The following is an 18,958-nucleotide window of genomic DNA, read 5'->3' as shown; positions in this document are numbered from 1 at the left end:
AAATGTTTTCCTATCTTGTGCAGCTAGGGTTATGATTGGCTTTCAGGTAAGCTTTACATTATCAAGAGGGGGAATAGCCTGGACACCTGTGAAGGAAACTATGTGACTTGCAATTGCCTAGTAATCTAGGCTGTATTTCCATGGTCATCTTCTTTGTTAAGTAGATCCAGTCAGAGGTGTGGCAAGTATCTCTGCCTGCATGGAGAAGGAAGTAAGCTTACTCAGCGTTTGTAGACCTCTAATCTGTGAGTCAAGATTGACTAGATGGTGGTTGACAACAACAAAACAATCTGTGTGCTGCCTTGATCTTAATTGCTACAGTGCACAGTTATCACACCAGGTGCTTCTGTCACCCAAATGTCATCAAAATGGGGCAAAAGTGTCCCTGGCACTACTGAAGGGAAATGGAAGCGTTTTTGTCATGGAATCGCCAGGATTTCCGTTAATAAAAAAGGGCTGTTTTCCTGGCAATTCCATGACAGAAACGCTTCCGTTTCTCTTTTGTAGTGCCAGGCACGATCACACCATGGAGGCTTCTGCCCCGTTTGTTGATTGGGTGACGGGAAGTGCCTGGTGTGATAAACTCCTGAGTGCAGGTCTAAATTTATTTATTTATTTATTTATTTATTTGTATCCCACCTTTCTCCCAAAGCGGGACCCAAGACGGCTAACATACACAAAACACAACAATTAAAATTGTACAATTAAAATCGTATAAATATAAAAATTACAAATATAAAATTTAAAACATACAAAGTTAAAACTAGCAATCCAAGACCAATCCTCTAATCTCCCAATAAAAACCAAGCCTGCCAGATCTCAGAAGGCTTGTTTAAACAAAAATGTCTTTGCTTGCCTGTGAAAGGCCAGCAGTGAGGGGGCCAGCCTAGTCTCCTGTGGAAGGGAGTTCCACAGGGTGGGAGCAGCCACTGAGAAGGCTCTCTCGTGTCCTCACCAAGTGAGCCTGGGATGGTAGTGGGACCGCGAAAAAGCCTTTATTTAATGTCTTGGCTATCCCTTCAGCATCATATATATGAGGTGCCCCCTGGTTGTATTTAGGAGATGCAGGTTTAATTTTCTTGGTATTTTAGTATGCTGCATATATCATTGCAAACTTTCTTTGGTGATTGGAATTTACATAATTGATTTTTTCCAAATATTTGGGATTCATTATAAGTTGTAGTTTACTTGTAAAGTTTGTTTACCACAAATGTTGGAATTGCCAAACTAAATTAAAATGGGTTATTTGTGAGCCATGTTGGGTCCCTATTGGGGAGAAAGGCAGGATGTAAATCAAGCAAACAAATAAATAAATGTGACATTCCCTGCCTGTCATTCCATTTCTGTGGTAGAAACAAAGATACTTGTGCCAGTTCGCCCTCCTCACAGTAGTATGTCTCTTTTAAAATTAGTTTGCAGTTAGCACCTCAGACTGCCAGAGAGGCACCTAGAAAATCCAGCACCTTAGCATTGAATCCCTATCTTTAATGCATACTTAGCCTTGCACTTTTGTCTGGGCTTATCCCCTGACCTCTCGGCATTGGTAAAAGTGAGAACAGGCTGTACATGAGTACAGTTGCTGCCTACATACAACATGTTTACCGTACATACTTGTCTATACGTCAACCTCATGTATAAGTTGAATAATTTTGGGGCCAATTTTGGGGTTTTGATAAGGCAAAGGGTACAATTTGGGGCATGTAACAAAGGGTGTAAAGGACAAAACAAGGGCATCAGTGAAGTACCAGTCACCACACACACTCTCTCTCCTTGCCAATGCAGTGGGTCTTTGGAATCTCTCTAGCAAACGAGCAACAAATGTGCACATACACACACATAGAAAAATGCACTTTCTTTCCTTGCAAATCTAACAGGACTTTTGAATCTCTCTAGCAAACTAGCAACACATACACATACAAAAAACACACCCCCTTTCCTTGCAGATCCACCAGGACTTTTGAATCTCCCTAGCAAACCAGCAACAAACATGCACACAGTCTGTCTTCTTGTCTGGACAGCTCTGTCAAAGTAAGGAGAACGGGCTGGTGAGCAGCATTTCTTTCAGGAACTTTCTGAGCAGGATTGCCATATTGACCTGTATATAAATCGACCCAGGATTTGGCATAATTTTTTCAGTTTATAGACAAGTATATACGGTGCTTGTCACACTAAAGAATGAGCCAGCATATGGTGCGCACTTGCTTGATTGCTCCCATTTTAGTTCCTCCTGGAAATGGTAGTGGCCAAAGAAAATGCGTACCTTCCCTTGACAGTTTGTTTTTCATAATGTACACACTACAAACTCTGCCTATCTAAGGAACAGTGAGACGCTTGGCTGTTAGCAGCTCCCTTTGTGGGTGAAGCTTAGCCATAGTGATTGAGCAGCATCCATAACACTGTTGGACTGTTTGACATAAGTTGTTATTTTGCCTTACAGTGAACTGTTGGATCTGTGCAAACTCTTGGAAACCCTGATTGTGATTGCAGGAAGGGTCAGTAGATAGAAGCTAGTATCTCCTCCTTGTGTTCATCTTTGGCATGGAGGCGAAGATGAGAATAGTGTTGCCAATTCAGCTTTATGTATGAGGGCATGAAAGGAGGAAGAGGCAACAGCAGGAACCCCTTCATCTGGGCTGAGATGCTGTTGCTTGCCCCTTGTTACAGCTTCCAGCTGCCTCTGCTTAGCCACAGATGAAGAACAGCCAGGTATTTTTCTTTCACAACTGGGTTAAGAGGTGGAGTATTAATATTATAGTGTCATTATAATGATGTAAAACCTAATTTTTGTCCATCCTCCCCCAGCCCCCTCACTCTTTTCTGTGCTTGTACTTTAAAACTATCAGCCTGTGGTGAAGAACAGTCTTACTGCATTTTTGTAATCTGTCCTGGGAGCTGTTTTGAGTTATGGGTGGGATAAATATTCTGTAAATAAATGTGCATTGTTAATAAGGGGTTGCTGTGCTAAAACGTTGAATGGTGACATGTTGGAGAACTGTTGTAGAATTGATTGTGATATGCAATTGGATGGGATGGGAGATGCTTATGTGCACAAAAAGCCTGTTTTTTTTTAAAGCAGAAAAGATAAATTACAAATAAACATGTTAATGTTACTGGAAAGGCTACCTGGGGAAAAGATGCCACTGAGAAGATATATTCAACTTCTGCTATTCCAGGGGCTTTTTGTGTAACTCCTCCCTCCCCCCATTGCTCTATTTTCTAGTGTGTTTACAGAGTTGGTTTTTAAAGTTTGTGTTTTGCATTTGGTCCTCACGTATTGGTCGCAAGATGAAATATGGGGAGAGAAGAGATCTTTAAATGAAGGATTAGCCAGCCCACATGAAAAGGAGGGAACCCTTGTGTTGTAAGATGAAGAAAAAGGCTGTAGAGAAGGAATTGTGAGAAGGATTTGCACTGCTTTTTGTCCTAACTATTATGTGAAGCAAAATGAGACGCTCTTTTCTCCTCATGTTTTCTTTAATGTTTTCTTTTCTTTAGGGTTTGGAGAATACTGTAGTAGCATTTTCATTTCACATGGGGCTTTTCCAGTAGGCAGTGGCTGCTCAAATTTCATGCTGGAATCTGCATAGGCTTCCCTAGGCTTTTTGTCACACTTAGGAAGTCTATTAGGAAGTGGCTTGTAAATGGGGGCAGAGAACCCCCAGAGATGGCTTACTGCAGTGGTTCTCAAACTATTAACCCTGATGAACCCCTTTACATCTATATGCAGACATTCCTCCCCCCTGATATAGTAAATGAATAAAAATACGTTGTTTACTGTGCAGCTTTTCCTTTGTATATTCATGTCTATTCATATTTTAACATTTTATGAGGAAATAGAATAGATTTATTTAAATAAATTCAAAATCATGTAAACACATGTGTAGTGTACATCTTACACTTAAAAAGTTTGAGGAGGAGGAGGGATCAGGGCTTTCAAGTCTCACACCCAGCTGTATGAGAACCACTGGCTTATGGTATAAGAGTAATCTTGAGGTCATGGTTACCGCTTTTTGATGGAGAATTTCAAGTTGGCAACTCTGAAATCAGACAAGGTAAACAGGACTTAGTGCTGGCATTAAACACTTCTTAAATTCCTCAAGAGGATTTTCTTACTGCTTTGTCATTGATTTAGTACTGCTGTGCTTAAAAATTTGAGGAAATTATAGTTCATCTAGATGTCAGTTGACCATGATGTTCACATTTTCTGAAACTTTTGGTCTTCAGTTTTCAGTTGACCAAAGAAATGGTGATGGAGAAGCCAAGTCCCCTGCTTGTTGGGCGGGAGTTCGTGAGGCAGTATTATACTCTGCTGAATCAGGCACCAGACTATCTGCACAGGTAAAGTCTCCTTTTATTTGCCTTTTTTCCTTTTCTTGCTATAAAGTGAAAAATGTTTATAACAAACAGCATAAATTGAAACTTGCATTGTTGCCTGTTTGCCTGTGTTTTCTTCATTTTTTTCTTTCCTTATAATAGGCCACCTCTTTTCTTTTTAAAAGCAGATTAGTATTAATACATTTAAAACACTTTATGAGGTCAATTTCCCAACAAACACTTCTCCTTCTGTATTTGCGGACGTAACTTTTACGGTTTTGATTATTCGCAAATGTTAGACCCGCTTTGGCATGGCCTCCTCCTCCTCCTTCCTCTCAGGTTTTTCTCCATGGGGGAAAAAAAGAAAGCCCAGGAGGGAGGGAGCAGCCAGGAAGAGTGCGTGCCTGTGCTTCTCCCTGCCCCTGTCCCTTTAACTGACTCCTTGAAGCCAGTAAAAGGCATGGAAAGGCAGAGGGGGAAAAAAGCAGGCAGGCACCTTGTCCTCCCCCCCCCTCCTGTCCCTTTACCTGGCTTCTGCATGGTGGTGGAAGTTACTCACGATTTTTCCACATTTGCAGGGGGCTTCTGCCCCTAGCCCCTGGAAATGTGGAGGGACAAGTGTAGATATTTCATCATAGCCTCTGCTTCACTTTCAGATTTGCTAATGACAGAAGAAAAATTAGTTTAGACTAAATTTTAGTTCAGTTTAATATAGACTATTAAGGACTGTCTTAGTTTAGACAATTAAGGATTGTGTGCCCGCTATCTACATCTTTTATACTCTTCTGTGTTTCCATTTTCTTTAACTTGATATGTAAATTTGGAGAATCAAGGATCAAAATTTGAATCTGGTGTGACATAGTTTTAGTATGTTAATGTGCTTTTTAAAATAAAATAAATCTATGTTTACATGTAATCTTCATTTCCATACAAATGTAGTTTCTATGGTGGTTTCTTTTAAGGAAGCTTTAATAGGTGCCATTAGCCTCTTCCTTATGACTCAGCCTCTAGGCTAGGAAAATAGAGATTAATGTTCTTTCCAAAGGCAATCTGCTAGCTAAATCATCTTAATTTATTGTTTTTTGAATTACAGAAAAAATGATATAATTGGCAGAGCTCTTTTGCAAAACAGCAGGAGGCTTCTGGTATGAAAGGACTGGCTAACAATTGTATAAGATATCTGAACATGTTTAGTGAATTAATTTCTTTTTTCATTTTAAAGATAAAATTAGGAGCCTTATATTGTATAACAAATTAAGGAATCTGTCCAAATGTGATCGCCTGAAGATAATTTCTAGTTACTTGTTATGACCTGGCAGTTAATTAATGCTACAGCCTGAGTGATAGAGGCATTTAATGTTTCTGTTTTTTATGTCGTATAGGCCGATCTTTAAAATACATTCGCCCCCTCTTAACTCGTGGATCTGAGATCTGCAACCTTGAATATCTGCAGAGGGGCGACCTCCGCTATTTTTAATGGTGTGCACACCTGGGCCGTGTGCACAGGGGCGCGCCCCATTCAACCCTATTGGGCTTGAATATGTGTGAGCCTCTGTTTTCATGGGGGGTGGGTTTCGGAACGGATCCCCTGTGAAAACAGAGGGCCAGTTGTACATTTCTTTGCCAGTGAACAGTTGCAGAAATAGCTTTGCATTCATCCAAATAAAGCAACTATGATATATATAAAGTGTTCCTTTCACAGGTTTTATGGAAAGAATTCTTCTTATGTCCATGGTGGCCTGGATTCAAGTGGGAAACCAGCGGATGCAGTCCACGGGCAGGCAGTATGTATTGTGTAAATGTCTGTAAAATTATTTGACCAATTAATCAATTTTGAGAATCGGAAGGGATCAGATTTTTGTGCTGGCCATCCAGTGTGAAATATTGTAAGTAACTGGGCAACGGCATGAACATTTGAGGAGTTCTTGGCCATTTTCCAGTCTTTGAATGTTACTGTTGTGTAATTTACATAGGGTCTTGCATGCCTTCCAATGGATGGGTTTAATATATAATGTAGTTGATAGACGATATTGAAGTAAGATGGCATGGATAGTTAGGGCATTAATTAAAGTATATAAAAGCTGTCATAGAGTAATTTTAAAATATATTGTAGGAAAGGTTGACTTAATCAAATGTATTAAGAGTCTAGACATGCTGGACCTGTGTTTTGTTGAATTTTTATTCTCTGCTTTACCTTGCCCATTACATCTCATATTTGTTACTTAAATCCTTTAGGTTTCTCCTCAAATCATATTTTTAAAAACATGTTTTTTAGGATATCCACAAGAAGGTGCTGTCACTGAACTTTAAGGATTGCCGCACAAAAATCCGACACGTGGATGCTCATGCCACTCTTAATGATGGTGTTGTTGTACAGGTCATGGGTGAACTCTCTAATAACACTCAGCCAATGCGGAGATTCATGCAGACATTTGTGCTTGCCCCTGAGGTATGTAGCCTGGGAAATATATGTACGTGAAGCAATATGTGCATGAAGTAGTATGCTATGTATCAAGACTGTAGGGCATGGGGATGGTAGAATTGACTATTGTTATACGTGGCGCTATTTTATTTTTTGAGTTCAAACAACTATGAAATACCTGTCTGTTGCTTTGGAGCCAAGATAGTACCCTTGCTGTTGGTGATGGAAACATTGGCCCCATACAGATAGGCCAGAATAAAGCTCCTTCAGCTCACTTTGGAGATATGTTGTTTAAATGATGTCGTGTCCTAAGAGTCCAGAAGCCATGGCAAAGCCACAATCCACTCCTAAAGACAGGAGCACAGCTTTGGTGCAGCTTCTAGACTCTTAGGACGCATGCATCATTTAAACAGCATACCTCCAAAGTGACCCGAAGCAGCTTTATTTTGGCCTGTCTCTATGGGGCCACCGTTGTTAAATAGTTTCTCAGTAATGTAAATATTGTAGATTATTGCAATGTTTTTAATTTGAAGGCTCACTTATAAGTTATACTTAATGTTTCATCCAATAAAAATTAATTTAGAACGTATTAATTGCCCTGGATATCTAGGAAAGAGGTAAGCTGTTTTACTTCTACTTTTATAGAGAACATACTATACAGTGCTCCTGCGTCATACAGGAAATGGGCAAGAGCCCCATTGTTTTCAATGGGGCTCGAACATACTCAGACCTTGCCTTATGCTGGGGGGGAGGGGATCTAGAACAGATCGCCTGCATAAGGCAAAGGAACACTGTAATTATTTTTCTCAAAGACAGCCATACAAGAGGAAATTCATGACAGGGCTTTGTGTCAATTTAACAACCCTTAACTGGGCCATTGCAAAATGTATTCATTTGCTGAATCTGTCTACATGACATGAATGCCATATAACTTCTGGAACTGTCTGCCATTTGCTCAGTTACTGTTTCCTCAGAAATACGTTATTGGAGAGGAGTGACTAACAGCTTTGGAAATTATTATTGTATTGCTGTTTCTACATCCTTTCTGCTCCCTGGAGCTGAAAGAATCTCGGAAGGGGTTACATGAGCTTCTTGTTCTGTGTGTGGGATGGTGGTCCTGCATACTTCCCTTTCCCCTCTTCATTGGGAGTAAGATGCCATCAGTGCACCTGTCCCATGTATTACCCATTAAATGGTAATACATAAATCTGCTTTCAATCAGCTTTAAGTATTCTGAACAATCTACATAAATCACCTGTCCTGTCTTCACATACCACATTATGATTTGCTTCCTCTTGCCCCTCCCAGTTCTAGTGCTTGCATATTCTGTGTCAGATATCTATCTGTTACATTTATTTTTACTATAGCACAGCCATTTGCAATGCAAACATTTTTGCCAATAGCTGTAGTCCAGCACAGGCAAACTAGGTTAAATTCTAGGTGACTCTTCAGTCATAAACACCAGAGTTAAAGACACAAAGTTTTCCTTGTTTTCTCCGTAGTGAGTTTTTTAAAATGTTCTTGAAATGCAGTATGTTCATAAAACCTATCCGTGTGTATGGTAATTGTGATGGAGAGAATGAGAATAGTGGGAGAATGCTAACCCTGCATGGTAAACACCCTAAATCCCCTGCAGACATGTTGAGACATGACTGCCTGAGGGCATGCAATCTTATGAAAATGTTCATAAAATTGCAGGAAAATATAGAAGTGGGGAGAACATTTGCTTGGGTGGATTTCTAGATTTTGTGCAAAATAGAGAGCAACCTGTGGCTGTCTCTCCCTCCCCACTTCAGTAGATTAGGAATAGTTTTCCCTTTAGCACCAGAAAGTCATGCCCTTCAGTTTAGCAGAGGGCAGAATGATCTCAATCTTTCCTTCTTACTTCTTAATTTGACAGTACTGAACTGTCATGGTGTATTAAGTCTAGCATAACTGTACTTTCCAAAACTCGTGTACTCTAGATCTTGTTTCCTTATCGTTGATATCCAGAATATCTTTCTGTTTTCTGTCGGGGATGCTTTGATTTGGATTTCCTGCATGGCAGGGGGTTGGACTGGATGGCCCTGGTGGTCTCTTCCAACTCTATGATTCTATGAAATCAGTGACGGAAGCATCCCTCTGTTGTTTGCATTGTGCAGATTGGGAAAGCAGTGTTGGGACTGTTTCAGAACACAGATGAGTGGCAAATTATAACTCAAAAGCATATTACTGCTAAGTATAATCAGATTGAATAGCTAAATTTTATTTTTCACTTTTGTCATCTGCAGGGGTCTGTTGCAAACAAGTTTTATGTGCATAACGACATATTCCGCTACCAGGATGAAGTTTTTGGTGATTTAGATGCAGAACCTCCAGAGGGTAAATCTCATATTACTATGTATAACTTCTTGATTCTAACAGCACATTTCCTTCCAGAGTAGTTCCAAATGTTGGAATAATTAGATCCTAAGTATATATATACTCAGCTCAGTGAGATTCCTCACAGCAGAACATTACCAGCACTCAAAACTGATAAAAAAATATAAGATCAAGCTTCAATCCCTTCTGACAAAGGAGTCTAAAAGTTGAACTTTGTACTTGATAATCCAATAGGAAATTCCAATTTGATTTACTTGCATATTAAACTGAAAAATCGCTGAAATTATAAGATCCACTCAAAAATCTTATGAAGTGTGGTTGGGGGCTTTGCTACTTTCACATGTCATGTTGTGTTTGTCTAATCAGCCAAATCTGAACTCTTCCCTCTATCAATACACAAGTTGAATATTTGCATAGTCAAATTTAAGAATTTAGTCAGAGCTTGTGACTAGCCATGATTGGTTATGAATTGCTGATTTCAATTTAATTAGTAATACTTTCTTTAGGAATAGGAACATGCTGTTTTAGATTGCTGTATAATTTCTCTCTCTCTCTTTAAAAAGCATTTTGACCCAGTCAGCCTGATATTCTGTAGCTATGAATTGAATAGGGAGAAATTTATTAATGCTATATAGCAAAATTGACCAGAAGACCTTATTGTACTGGTGCTGTTGCATCAGCATGATGGACATTTTCACCTCTCTCCTTGTCAGCCCTGGGCACTGGCCCAAACCCAGGTTTTGAAGTTTTCCCAATCCTTTAGAGCAGGTTTCTGTGGTGGGGGCGGGGGGGGGGTAGCTGCCATGAGGGAAGATGGCCATAGTCCCAATTCTACCGAAGGAAGCACTTTTCTCACCAGATTTAGCCCATTGGATCCTAGCCTAAAACATTATGAGCAATTGGTTGGTTTTTCAGTCAAGTTTTTCCTCTTTTAGTCATGATCTGTAGGTTTGCTAGTCACTAAAACCTTTAGTTCTTCATACTGCAGCAATGGCTATGCTGAGAAAGATGCAGTCAAGTTTTGCTGGTTAAGGAGCTGTAGTCATTTCTAACATAGTAGTGTCATACATGCATTTTGAGAATATAGAACTCCAGTGTGCTTTATATTGGAATGAATAAAACATTTGGTGGTTTTAGTTGAAACCATGACTCTGTACTGAGTTATATATTGATATACTGCCTTGTACAGTGACACTGATATCTAGATTGTTAGCATATGAAACCCCAGCAGGTAACAGTTTATCAGTCTCCCATTTCCTTACTCCCAGTCATCCTAAATAGGATTAATGATCTGCACATTATCTCTATAAAGGGTTGAAATCCTAAAGCTACCCTATTGGACAGGGAGTACCCATTGTACTGTATTTTAAGAGCTTTGGAACCAGGATTAAGTCTTTCAGTGCATAAAATATAACTATTAGAGTTGGGAATCTGTTCTCAAGCTAATGGAAGAATATTGCTTTGAACTGATTTGCTATAGTGGCTAATAGTCTGAGCTACAAATCAGGACATCCTTTTATAAATTCACTGAGTGGCCATAGGCAAATTTTTCCTTCTTGGCTTCACCTGTCACCTGCATTTGAAGGATAATATTAGTTTTCCTGATGGTCTGCTAGGACTGTGAGAGAATAATATGGTATGTCTAAAGTATTTCCAGTGTGTTATCTGGATTATTATATTGTTAAAACAAATGAACAGTGAAGGCTAGCTCAAAAATTCTATATACCTAATCTACTTACCTAGGTATATAGAATAAGTAAGTAAAAAAATTATCTATAAGATTAGAAAATGAAGGAACTATCAGAGCTCAGGAAGATTTATGTTAGTTTAAGATAATCAGTGTCTATTTGTGTGTATGTTTTCTATATGTATTTTTAATATAATAAACATTAATTTAAAATATATATTCTATAGACCTAATACACGTAAATACATTTAGTGTACGTTCTGAACATAGCACAGTACATAACATTTGAAAAAAATAATTACTTATTTAATCAGAATCTGAGGAAGAGGCAGAAGAACCTGAGGAAAGGCAACAGACTCCTGAGGCAGTTGCTGATGATTCATCACCCTACTATGACCAGTCTGTCAGGTAAATTCACATGCACAGAGAGCAGTAACTATGCCACTGAATGACATGTGGGAGTGAGCCATTCTTTGAAAAACATTATTAACTTTGAAATTAGCACTGTTTTAACAGTGGTGTCCTTCTGTGTTAGTGCTGCAAACAGTTAATAGAAATGTTCTGTTAATGTTTGATCCCAAGGCTTTATGGTAGAATGGGAATGATTTAGCCCTTCAAATGTTTAAGTGCAGTTCCTAGCAATCTGCACTATTGATATTATGTTAGTGTTCATCAGTGACTGCAGTCTTAGTGTTAGCATAATGAAAAGCATGTCAGTTCTTAAAGCTTGTGGTAAAGGAAGTGTTGAGATTTAGGCATCCAGCTATGCCTGTGCAGGTGGGGGGCAATGCATGTGTATCATTGTTGTTTAAGAAACTGAGTAATTATCAACTTTGTTTATAGAGATCTAGTGATAGGACCTCAGGGGACATTGCTGATTTAAACTGTTAGCAAACCATTGTCAAGTGAGGATGTAGATTAAAAGAAGCAGAGTATCTAGATGTTGAGATGCTGTAGAGACATGTGGCTACCTGTAATGAAAATATTTTTCCATAAACAGCAATGACTTAGAGGAACAGTTGGAGGAACCTGTTGCAGAGCCAGAGCAAGAAGCTGAGCCTGAACCTGAGCAGGAGCCTGAACCAGAGGTGCAGGAAGAAAAACCAGAGTTAGTGCTAGAAGAAACAGCTCCTGAGGAGACTGTAGAGAAGAGTCCGTCTCCAGTTCCTGCAGATCCAGTTCCTGCTGTACAACAAGAAGACTCTAGGGTAACATAGTGACTTTCTCCATTATGTCCTTCCATTTTTGGGTATACTCTTTTATTTTTTAAATCAAGAGTCAAGTGACAGACACCTTACAAGAACTGTCAAAAGATTGTACCTATATGAATCATGCAGCTCTTGTTTTGATGAAACGGCATTTATTTTTTACCAGAAAGTCTGTAGTTGATACATTGCTTTATAAACAGATTTATAGATATAGATGTATGGTATTGTATGATTACAAAGCAGTAGGACAAGCTGTATTATATCTCCTGAGTTGTAGAGTTTCAGTGTTGCATCCATTGCTGGTCATGCTGCTGATGGTAAGTATCCTTAGGCAGAAAGGACCCTCTGGACCAGATTTGGGGAGAGTGTGGGGGAATGCATGGAGAGAACTGCTGAAAAGATCCTCCTTTAGTTTAGGGTACTTGGAGGACCGCCTCTCCCCATACAATCCGCCCCGCACTCTCAGATCGGGTGGGAAACATCTTTTAAGAGTTCCAGATGCTCGCTATAATTCATCTCGGAGGGCATTTTCAGTCTCGGCCCCTCAGCTCTGGAACTCTCTCCCCCATGAGCTCCGTACAGTCACCACCCTTGATGGTTTTAAGAGGAATCTGAAGACTTTCTTATTCTGCCAGGCTTTTCCCCCATGAGCCTGTTGGTATCTTTTTCCCCCTGGCGATGTAATTGGTGGATTCCATCTATTCAGCCATTTGTATGGGGTTGTTTGTATGGTTTTAATTGTTTTTAAGTATTAACTGTTTTATTGTGATATGATATTGTGTATCTTGGGGGTGCTGGGGTCTGTGATCTTTTAATTGTTGTATTTATTTGCTGTTCACCGCTATGATCTTTGGAATAGCGGTATATAAATAAATTATATTATTGTTATTATTATTATTATTATTATTATTATTTGCCTTTTTATGGAGTTGCCATTCTTGGATACAGCTGTTAAAGTGCCTGTTCTCAGCATTAGTATGTTATTTATATGCTCAAAAATCTTCCTATTTCTGGGGTTCATAAGTTTTGTCTAGCATTGAGATGTGCTAAAAGACTAGCAATTGGCTGTTTATATATTCTGCAGGTTATACAGTGACAGTAGCTGTAGCTGTTAACCACTTTATTGAGTTTAGAGTGGTGAGCTTTATTTGTACCTTCTGCTGATTGATGTTCTAAGAAATAAGAACAAATGCTTTTGGAAAATCCTAGCTTTGGGGATAATTTGAAGGGATGTTGATGTTTATCAGAGGTAAATCCTAAAAGATGGGCAGATGTTCAACAAATTTCTTTACATGACCTATAGCATAAATAATATGTCTGTAGAATTCTTGGTAGAGAGATGCTAGGACTTTAATGTGGGAAGATAATTGGTGTCATTTTGAAGAACACAGATACCTGAAAGTAGTAAACTAAGATCTTGTTTCTTTCTGTTAGACATCATCCTGGGCTTCTGTAACTAGTAAGAACCTACCACCCAGTGGAGCTGTTCCTGTTTCAGGCATACCACCCCATGTTGTCAAATTGCCAGCATCACAGGTAGCAATATTTTTAAACCAGCTAATGTATCTCAGTATGGTGATATACAATTAAGATTACAGTAATTGCAGCCTGATTGTATTAATAGCACTAGGTAGCCTTTTTGTTATATAGTGCATGATCAGTTGTTGTGCCAAGCATCTTTCCTTTAGTTAGAACATTTCTTGAAGAAGATGCATTTTTGTTGAAATTAATTGCATGTGATGGGATTCTGGCAAGAATGTTACAAACACTTTCTGCTAATACATAATGATATTGCTCATGGTTAATAATGGGGTTGCATCACTAGCCTTGGTAGTACCCAGATGATTTTGGGAAATATTATTTCTTTTTTTATTGCATTAAATATAGTCCAGAGGTAGCTTGTAACATTTAAAAAAGCAACAGCAGAGTAAATAAATAAATTTAAAAAATTAGCCAAGATCTGGTATCAGAAAGCGTAGCTGTGGCAACCTAGCTATATCTCTGTGGCTACAGTTGATGCTGCACCCAAGAAACTTAGCTTTTAAGCCATACAGCCCCCCACAGAGGAATTTGGGGTCCTGCCACAACTGCCTACTGCACCACACCCTGCTACTGGAAGAAGGCTGGCGGGGTCATCACCACTCGGTTTTCAATGCCTTGGAAATGTCTGTGGGGTGGGGCTGCATAGATTAAAAGGTAGGGTTTGGGGGGCTAATTTTACAATTGTTGCATTATCACAATGACCAAAAGTGAATTAATGTAATTAAAATAATGTACATCTGGAGCCAACATGGTGGCGTGGTTTGAGCATTGGACTGTGATTCTGGAGACTAGGGTTTGAATTCCCGCTTGACCATGGAACCCCACTAGGTTAGCTTGGGCAAGTCACACACACTTAAAAAAAAAACCTGAGAAAGGTTCATTTTGAGTTGCCATAAGTCAGAAATGACTTGAAGGCACACAACAACAACACATCAGGCTTATGAAAACATAATTACTGAACAGGATGCCAGCCAGTGTATTTAGGCTATTTCTAAAATCATCAGAGGAAGCCTGATGAAAGAATACGTCAGGACTGGAGAAAATTTCCGATTCTCTAGATATTGCTGGACTGCAGTCTCTTATCAACCCTCACCATTGGCTGTGTTGGCTAAGGCTGACAGTTGATGCATTATCAGAACAAAAAACTGAAAAGCACGTATTCACAGGAGAGTACGAGGAAACAAAGTCCCACATACTGTGTGATGGTCCAAAACCGTTACCTTAAAAAGCTCAACTTGTTTCATACTTGTCACCAGTTGGCCTTCTTCATGGGCTATTACCAGAAATTTCTAGTGTTGCAATCTGCACTCTTAACAAAGTGGATACTCTGAGTATTAGAAGGAAGGGCTCAGTGTTTTGAATATAATCACTGTCACTGATACAATTCACACAAGTGTCTGACAGACTTCCTGGCTTAGTGCCAGCCACCTTTATGAATTTTAAGAAGCACTTGCATGGATTTTGGACCAACAACATACTGGCACTATTGTAGAAATTACAGAAAGCTGTCAGGAAGAAGCAGCTTTTTCCACTGTGACTCCTGTCCAGACAGTTACCTCATATCTCCCACAGCAAAATGACATGCCAAGTTTAGGAAGCGCTTCCTTCTGTACTCTTGAACACGTTTCCTCTCCTTTCTCTCTGAGATAAAGCTTTGCTTGACTTCTGCTCATCATATTTGTGCTGGTGCATTTTTGCAGCCCCGCCCTGAATCTAAACCAGAATCCCAAACTCCACCGCAGAGACCTCAGCGGGACCAGAGAGTGAGGGAACAGCGGACGAACATTCCCCCACAAAGAGGCCCTAGACCAAGTAAGAAAACCTCACTGTAACAAAAGTGTAGTTCGTGTTGAGATGAAAAGTGAAATATTCTACCTTCTACAGATGTATTCCTATTTAAAGATTGCTTTTGATTCTGTACAGTAAGAAGTGTTCCTTAACAGCAGGGAAAATTTTGCACCAAATAAAACCAGGTGCTGTGACATCTCACATACCACAACTTAATGTTTAATATGGTTATTTCATTATAGTTTAAAGAAATGAGTTGTGGACCACTTATATCTTAATGATTTAAGCTTGTGAGTAGAAGGGGATAAAGTAATTAAGTTATGTCTTTTGTATGGAACTTTGCTTGTCTGATTGTATTAAAATTTTTATAGCAGAGTCAGCAATAACAAAGTGCTTTTTCTGTTGTTCAAATTAACAAAAGAAGCATCTGCAGTCTATTATTTTTTCTCTCTCGCCCCTTCCTTCCCCGTCTCATTTTAATTCAAGTGCGGGAAGGAGAGCAGGGTGACATGGAAACTAGACGGATGGTGAGGTACCCAGACAGCCATCAGCTCTTTGTTGGAAACCTCCCCCATGATGTGGATAAATCGGAACTAAAGGAATTTTTCCAAAGTAAGTCACAAATATTGCTTTCCTGTGGGTGGGCTTTGGGGATTGTATCTAAAAGTACATGCCTTTTTCTGTAGAGCAGTCTAATGTGTGATCAAAGAACTTGGAAACTCTCTTGCAGGTTATGGGAATGTGGTGGAACTGCGTATCAACAGTGGAGGAAAGCTCCCTAACTTTGGATTTGTGGTGTTTGATGATCCAGAACCAGTTCAGAAGATCCTTGGGAATAGGGTACATTAAGCTCAAATGAGTCATGTTTAAGTGACATAGTTTGTGCTGAGAGATACTAACATTTTTTTCTGAAATAAAGCAGGAAAAAATGTTTAATTAAAACTTCCTGCTTTAAGACGATGGTGAGTTAATTACTTGGACAAACAGTAACACTGCATCTTGGAGATGAGAATCTGTTTTTCTTTCGCTCTCTTCAAAATAATACCCTTATTCTCATGTATAGTCTTTCAAACAGAATCATATTCTGTGTGAGCCAGTGGGCCATTTTAGAGTTCTAGTTAGAAAGGAAGTTAATAAGTAGATTTTCGAACTAGATTTTTATTTAAAATGCTCAAAAAATACACTCTGAACACAAATAACTATTGCAGTACAGTGGACCTCAATATGCAATTACTGTTAGTAACTATATAGGGATATCACAAAACTCAGGAAGAGAAAACACTAGAGAAACAAACAAAATGCCCAATTGAAATACTATGGTAATAGTGAAAAATGTGAAAAGGTCCAGTATATTTCAGTAGCCTATAGGGGGAAGGGAAAATTACGAAAAATATATTTTCCTTTTGTTGAGAAGATGCTGGGAATGGACCCCAGTTACTATCAAGATCACATTGTTTAACTTACCTATTCATTTTAGGTAAGTTCATTTCATTTTAGTTATTATGTGGGATCCTTGGTAGCATAGTTACTTAGCTTTAATTGAAAAGGCAGAGGTGGAAACGATAAACCACAGGAGAGTGTATTTGTACATGAGGTAGGAATGGACTATGAGGTAATTCACCTAAAAATATGTTACAAATACTTCAAATGGATGTTACAAATATTTCAAATAGATGGTCCATAGCACACCTACTGGTTTGTGAGGTGTAGATGAATTAGGCTTCACCTCTATATATTCTTCTTCATTCTTTGTGAGTTGTCACAATGTCATTTTACCTGTGTATTGATTTCAACTTCTCACTTTTCTCTTACAGCCAGTCATGTTCAGAGGAGAAGTGCGCTTGAATGTGGAAGAGAAAAAAACACGAGCAGCCAGGGAGGGTGATCGCAGAGACAACAGACCCCGTGGGCCTGGTGGCCCCCGTGGGGGGCTGGGAGGTGGGATCCGAGGTCCTCCACGTGGAGGGATGTCTCAGAAACCAGGATTTGGCACTGGAAGGGGCATTGGGCAACGTCAGTGATTCACGGATGACATAATGCGACAAACCCTTCTTCCTGCAGATTTGTGAATTTCAGCCTTGGGTATCTTGGAATGTGGCCCTACCCTGTTATAGACTGCTACGTTTGATACTATTTTGGCCCATTTTGTTTGTGTTTGGTTTTGTGATTTTTTCCCCCTAGTCCTTGTCCCAGATTCCAGCTTTGTGGAACAATATTTCAGGAAAAAGTGGATATTAAAAAAGAGAGAGAACAGAATCCTTGCTTGCTGCAGAAATATGGACTGGGTTCTTTTTTTTTTTTTTTTTTTTTTTGGTACCAATGGTTTTTCCTAATGGAATGCGTGGCGCTTTTTTTCTTTTTTCTTTCCTTACTGAAACGGGGGTGCGCTTCAGTCAGTGGAATTATCCTTTTCAGCTGCATGTGTTCAGGAACCTGTAGGAAAACTTAGCACGTGACAAACATTTCAAGGGCAGGGAAATAAATTAATTCCTTAGGAAGTGAGGTCCTATGATCTATCCAGCACGGATCTGGAGATGTTGCGGCTTGAAAATCGACATTACCCTTTTCTTGGTAGCGCTGTAAAAGTGGAATAAAGGGTATCTGTAGAATGTTTCTTTTGGTACATGATCACGAAAAGGAATTCTCACTACTGTTTTACCACTTACAAGGATTGTGGGATAGGTTTTAAATGTCTATAACTTGACTCTTTAAAACACTCTTCCTGAACTTGTGAAAATTTTTTTATTGAAATAGGGAAGTTTTTTCATGTTTAGTTTGTATTTGTATTAAAACAAAAACAAAATTGTTGTGCCTTCTATTTATCTCTCATTCCAGTCTTGGCAAATTGTTAAAAAAATAAAAAAAGTCTAGATTTGCTTTATCCAGTTTTGGAGTATGTTGAAGTCTTTGTATGTTGAAATTTTTGAAGAAATTTATTTGTCCTTCAGAGCTTCCTCATTGACATTTGTTACAGAGTTGCACCTCTTTGTTTTTAACAGCCTTATGGAAATGTGTAACACTGTATAATGCTTTTTGAGGAGGCTCAAAGGCCCAACTATGTATTGACAATGCCATTAGCTCCAAAGTGAGTGCCTTCCAGAGTTATGTGACTACGGGAAATGAAACCATCAATCTTTACAGTATGCCATGTTCATTTAATGTATGTTGCTGTGATGTTAGTCATCATTGGCTTTGAAATGCCATTCTAGTAAGCGTGAAACTATAAATCCTTAGTTTTGATGAATATTCATGTTTCACTGAGTATATTCATGGCATTGGATAAGCTATGGGACATCTGTCTTTGCTGAATGTATATAATAACAAAATAAAATGCAGAACAACATTGCAGCTGTTGGAGTGCCTGATAGTCTTCTGCAGTATATATTGACTAGAATGTACTGTGTGCATGGCCTCTGGATGAGCAGCAGCAATAAACCAGTTTAGAAATTGACTTGATTCCAGCAGATTAGGGTAGGTATGAGTGAAAAGAATTAGTGTTGTGGTTTATATTCTTCAGTTGAGTTTAATCAACATTTTGCTTCATTACATGAAATGGGTGACAGATTTCTGACATGTTGCAGCTCAGTCATGTTTACATTCTGCAGTCAATAATGTGAACTAATTCAAAACTTCAAA

General features: G+C 39.0%; 1 protein-coding gene across 4 annotated transcripts in view; it reads left to right on the top strand.

The window, feature by feature from the left end:
- G3BP1 (G3BP stress granule assembly factor 1) overlaps positions 1-18,670 on the top strand; it is a 31,854-nt gene extending 13,184 nt beyond the window's left edge. For 2 of the 4 annotated variants that reach the window (XM_089528203.1, XM_089528220.1), the window contains exons 2-12: positions 4,225-4,338; positions 6,017-6,098; positions 6,590-6,763; positions 9,007-9,097; positions 11,099-11,192; positions 11,785-11,992; positions 13,427-13,528; positions 15,235-15,346; positions 15,809-15,934; positions 16,032-16,162; positions 17,137-18,670. In XM_089528203.1, coding sequence (XP_089384329.1) covers positions 4,244-4,338; positions 6,017-6,098; positions 6,590-6,763; positions 9,007-9,097; positions 11,099-11,192; positions 11,785-11,992; positions 13,427-13,528; positions 15,235-15,346; positions 15,809-15,934; positions 16,032-16,162; positions 17,137-17,343 — 1,422 coding nt within the window. In that variant the 5' untranslated portion in view covers positions 4,225-4,243 and the 3' untranslated portion in view covers positions 17,344-18,670. Of the gene's footprint in view, positions 1-2,437; positions 2,707-4,224; positions 4,339-6,016; positions 6,099-6,589; positions 6,764-9,006; positions 9,098-11,098; positions 11,193-11,784; positions 11,993-13,426; positions 13,529-15,234; positions 15,347-15,808; positions 15,935-16,031; positions 16,163-17,136 lie in introns of all 4 variants that reach the window. The other 2 variants (XM_089528213.1, XM_089528229.1) reach the window with 2 other exon arrangements.
- The last annotated feature ends 288 nt before the right edge of the window (positions 18,671-18,958 follow it).

Source organism: Sceloporus occidentalis, unplaced genomic scaffold (assembly GCF_023333645.1).
Source record: "Sceloporus occidentalis isolate IW3139 unplaced genomic scaffold, rSceOcc1.0.p SCAF_1, whole genome shotgun sequence".
Classification (NCBI taxonomy): Eukaryota; Metazoa; Chordata; class Lepidosauria; order Squamata; family Phrynosomatidae; genus Sceloporus; species Sceloporus occidentalis.
This window is presented reverse-complemented; position numbering and strand designations above follow the sequence as displayed.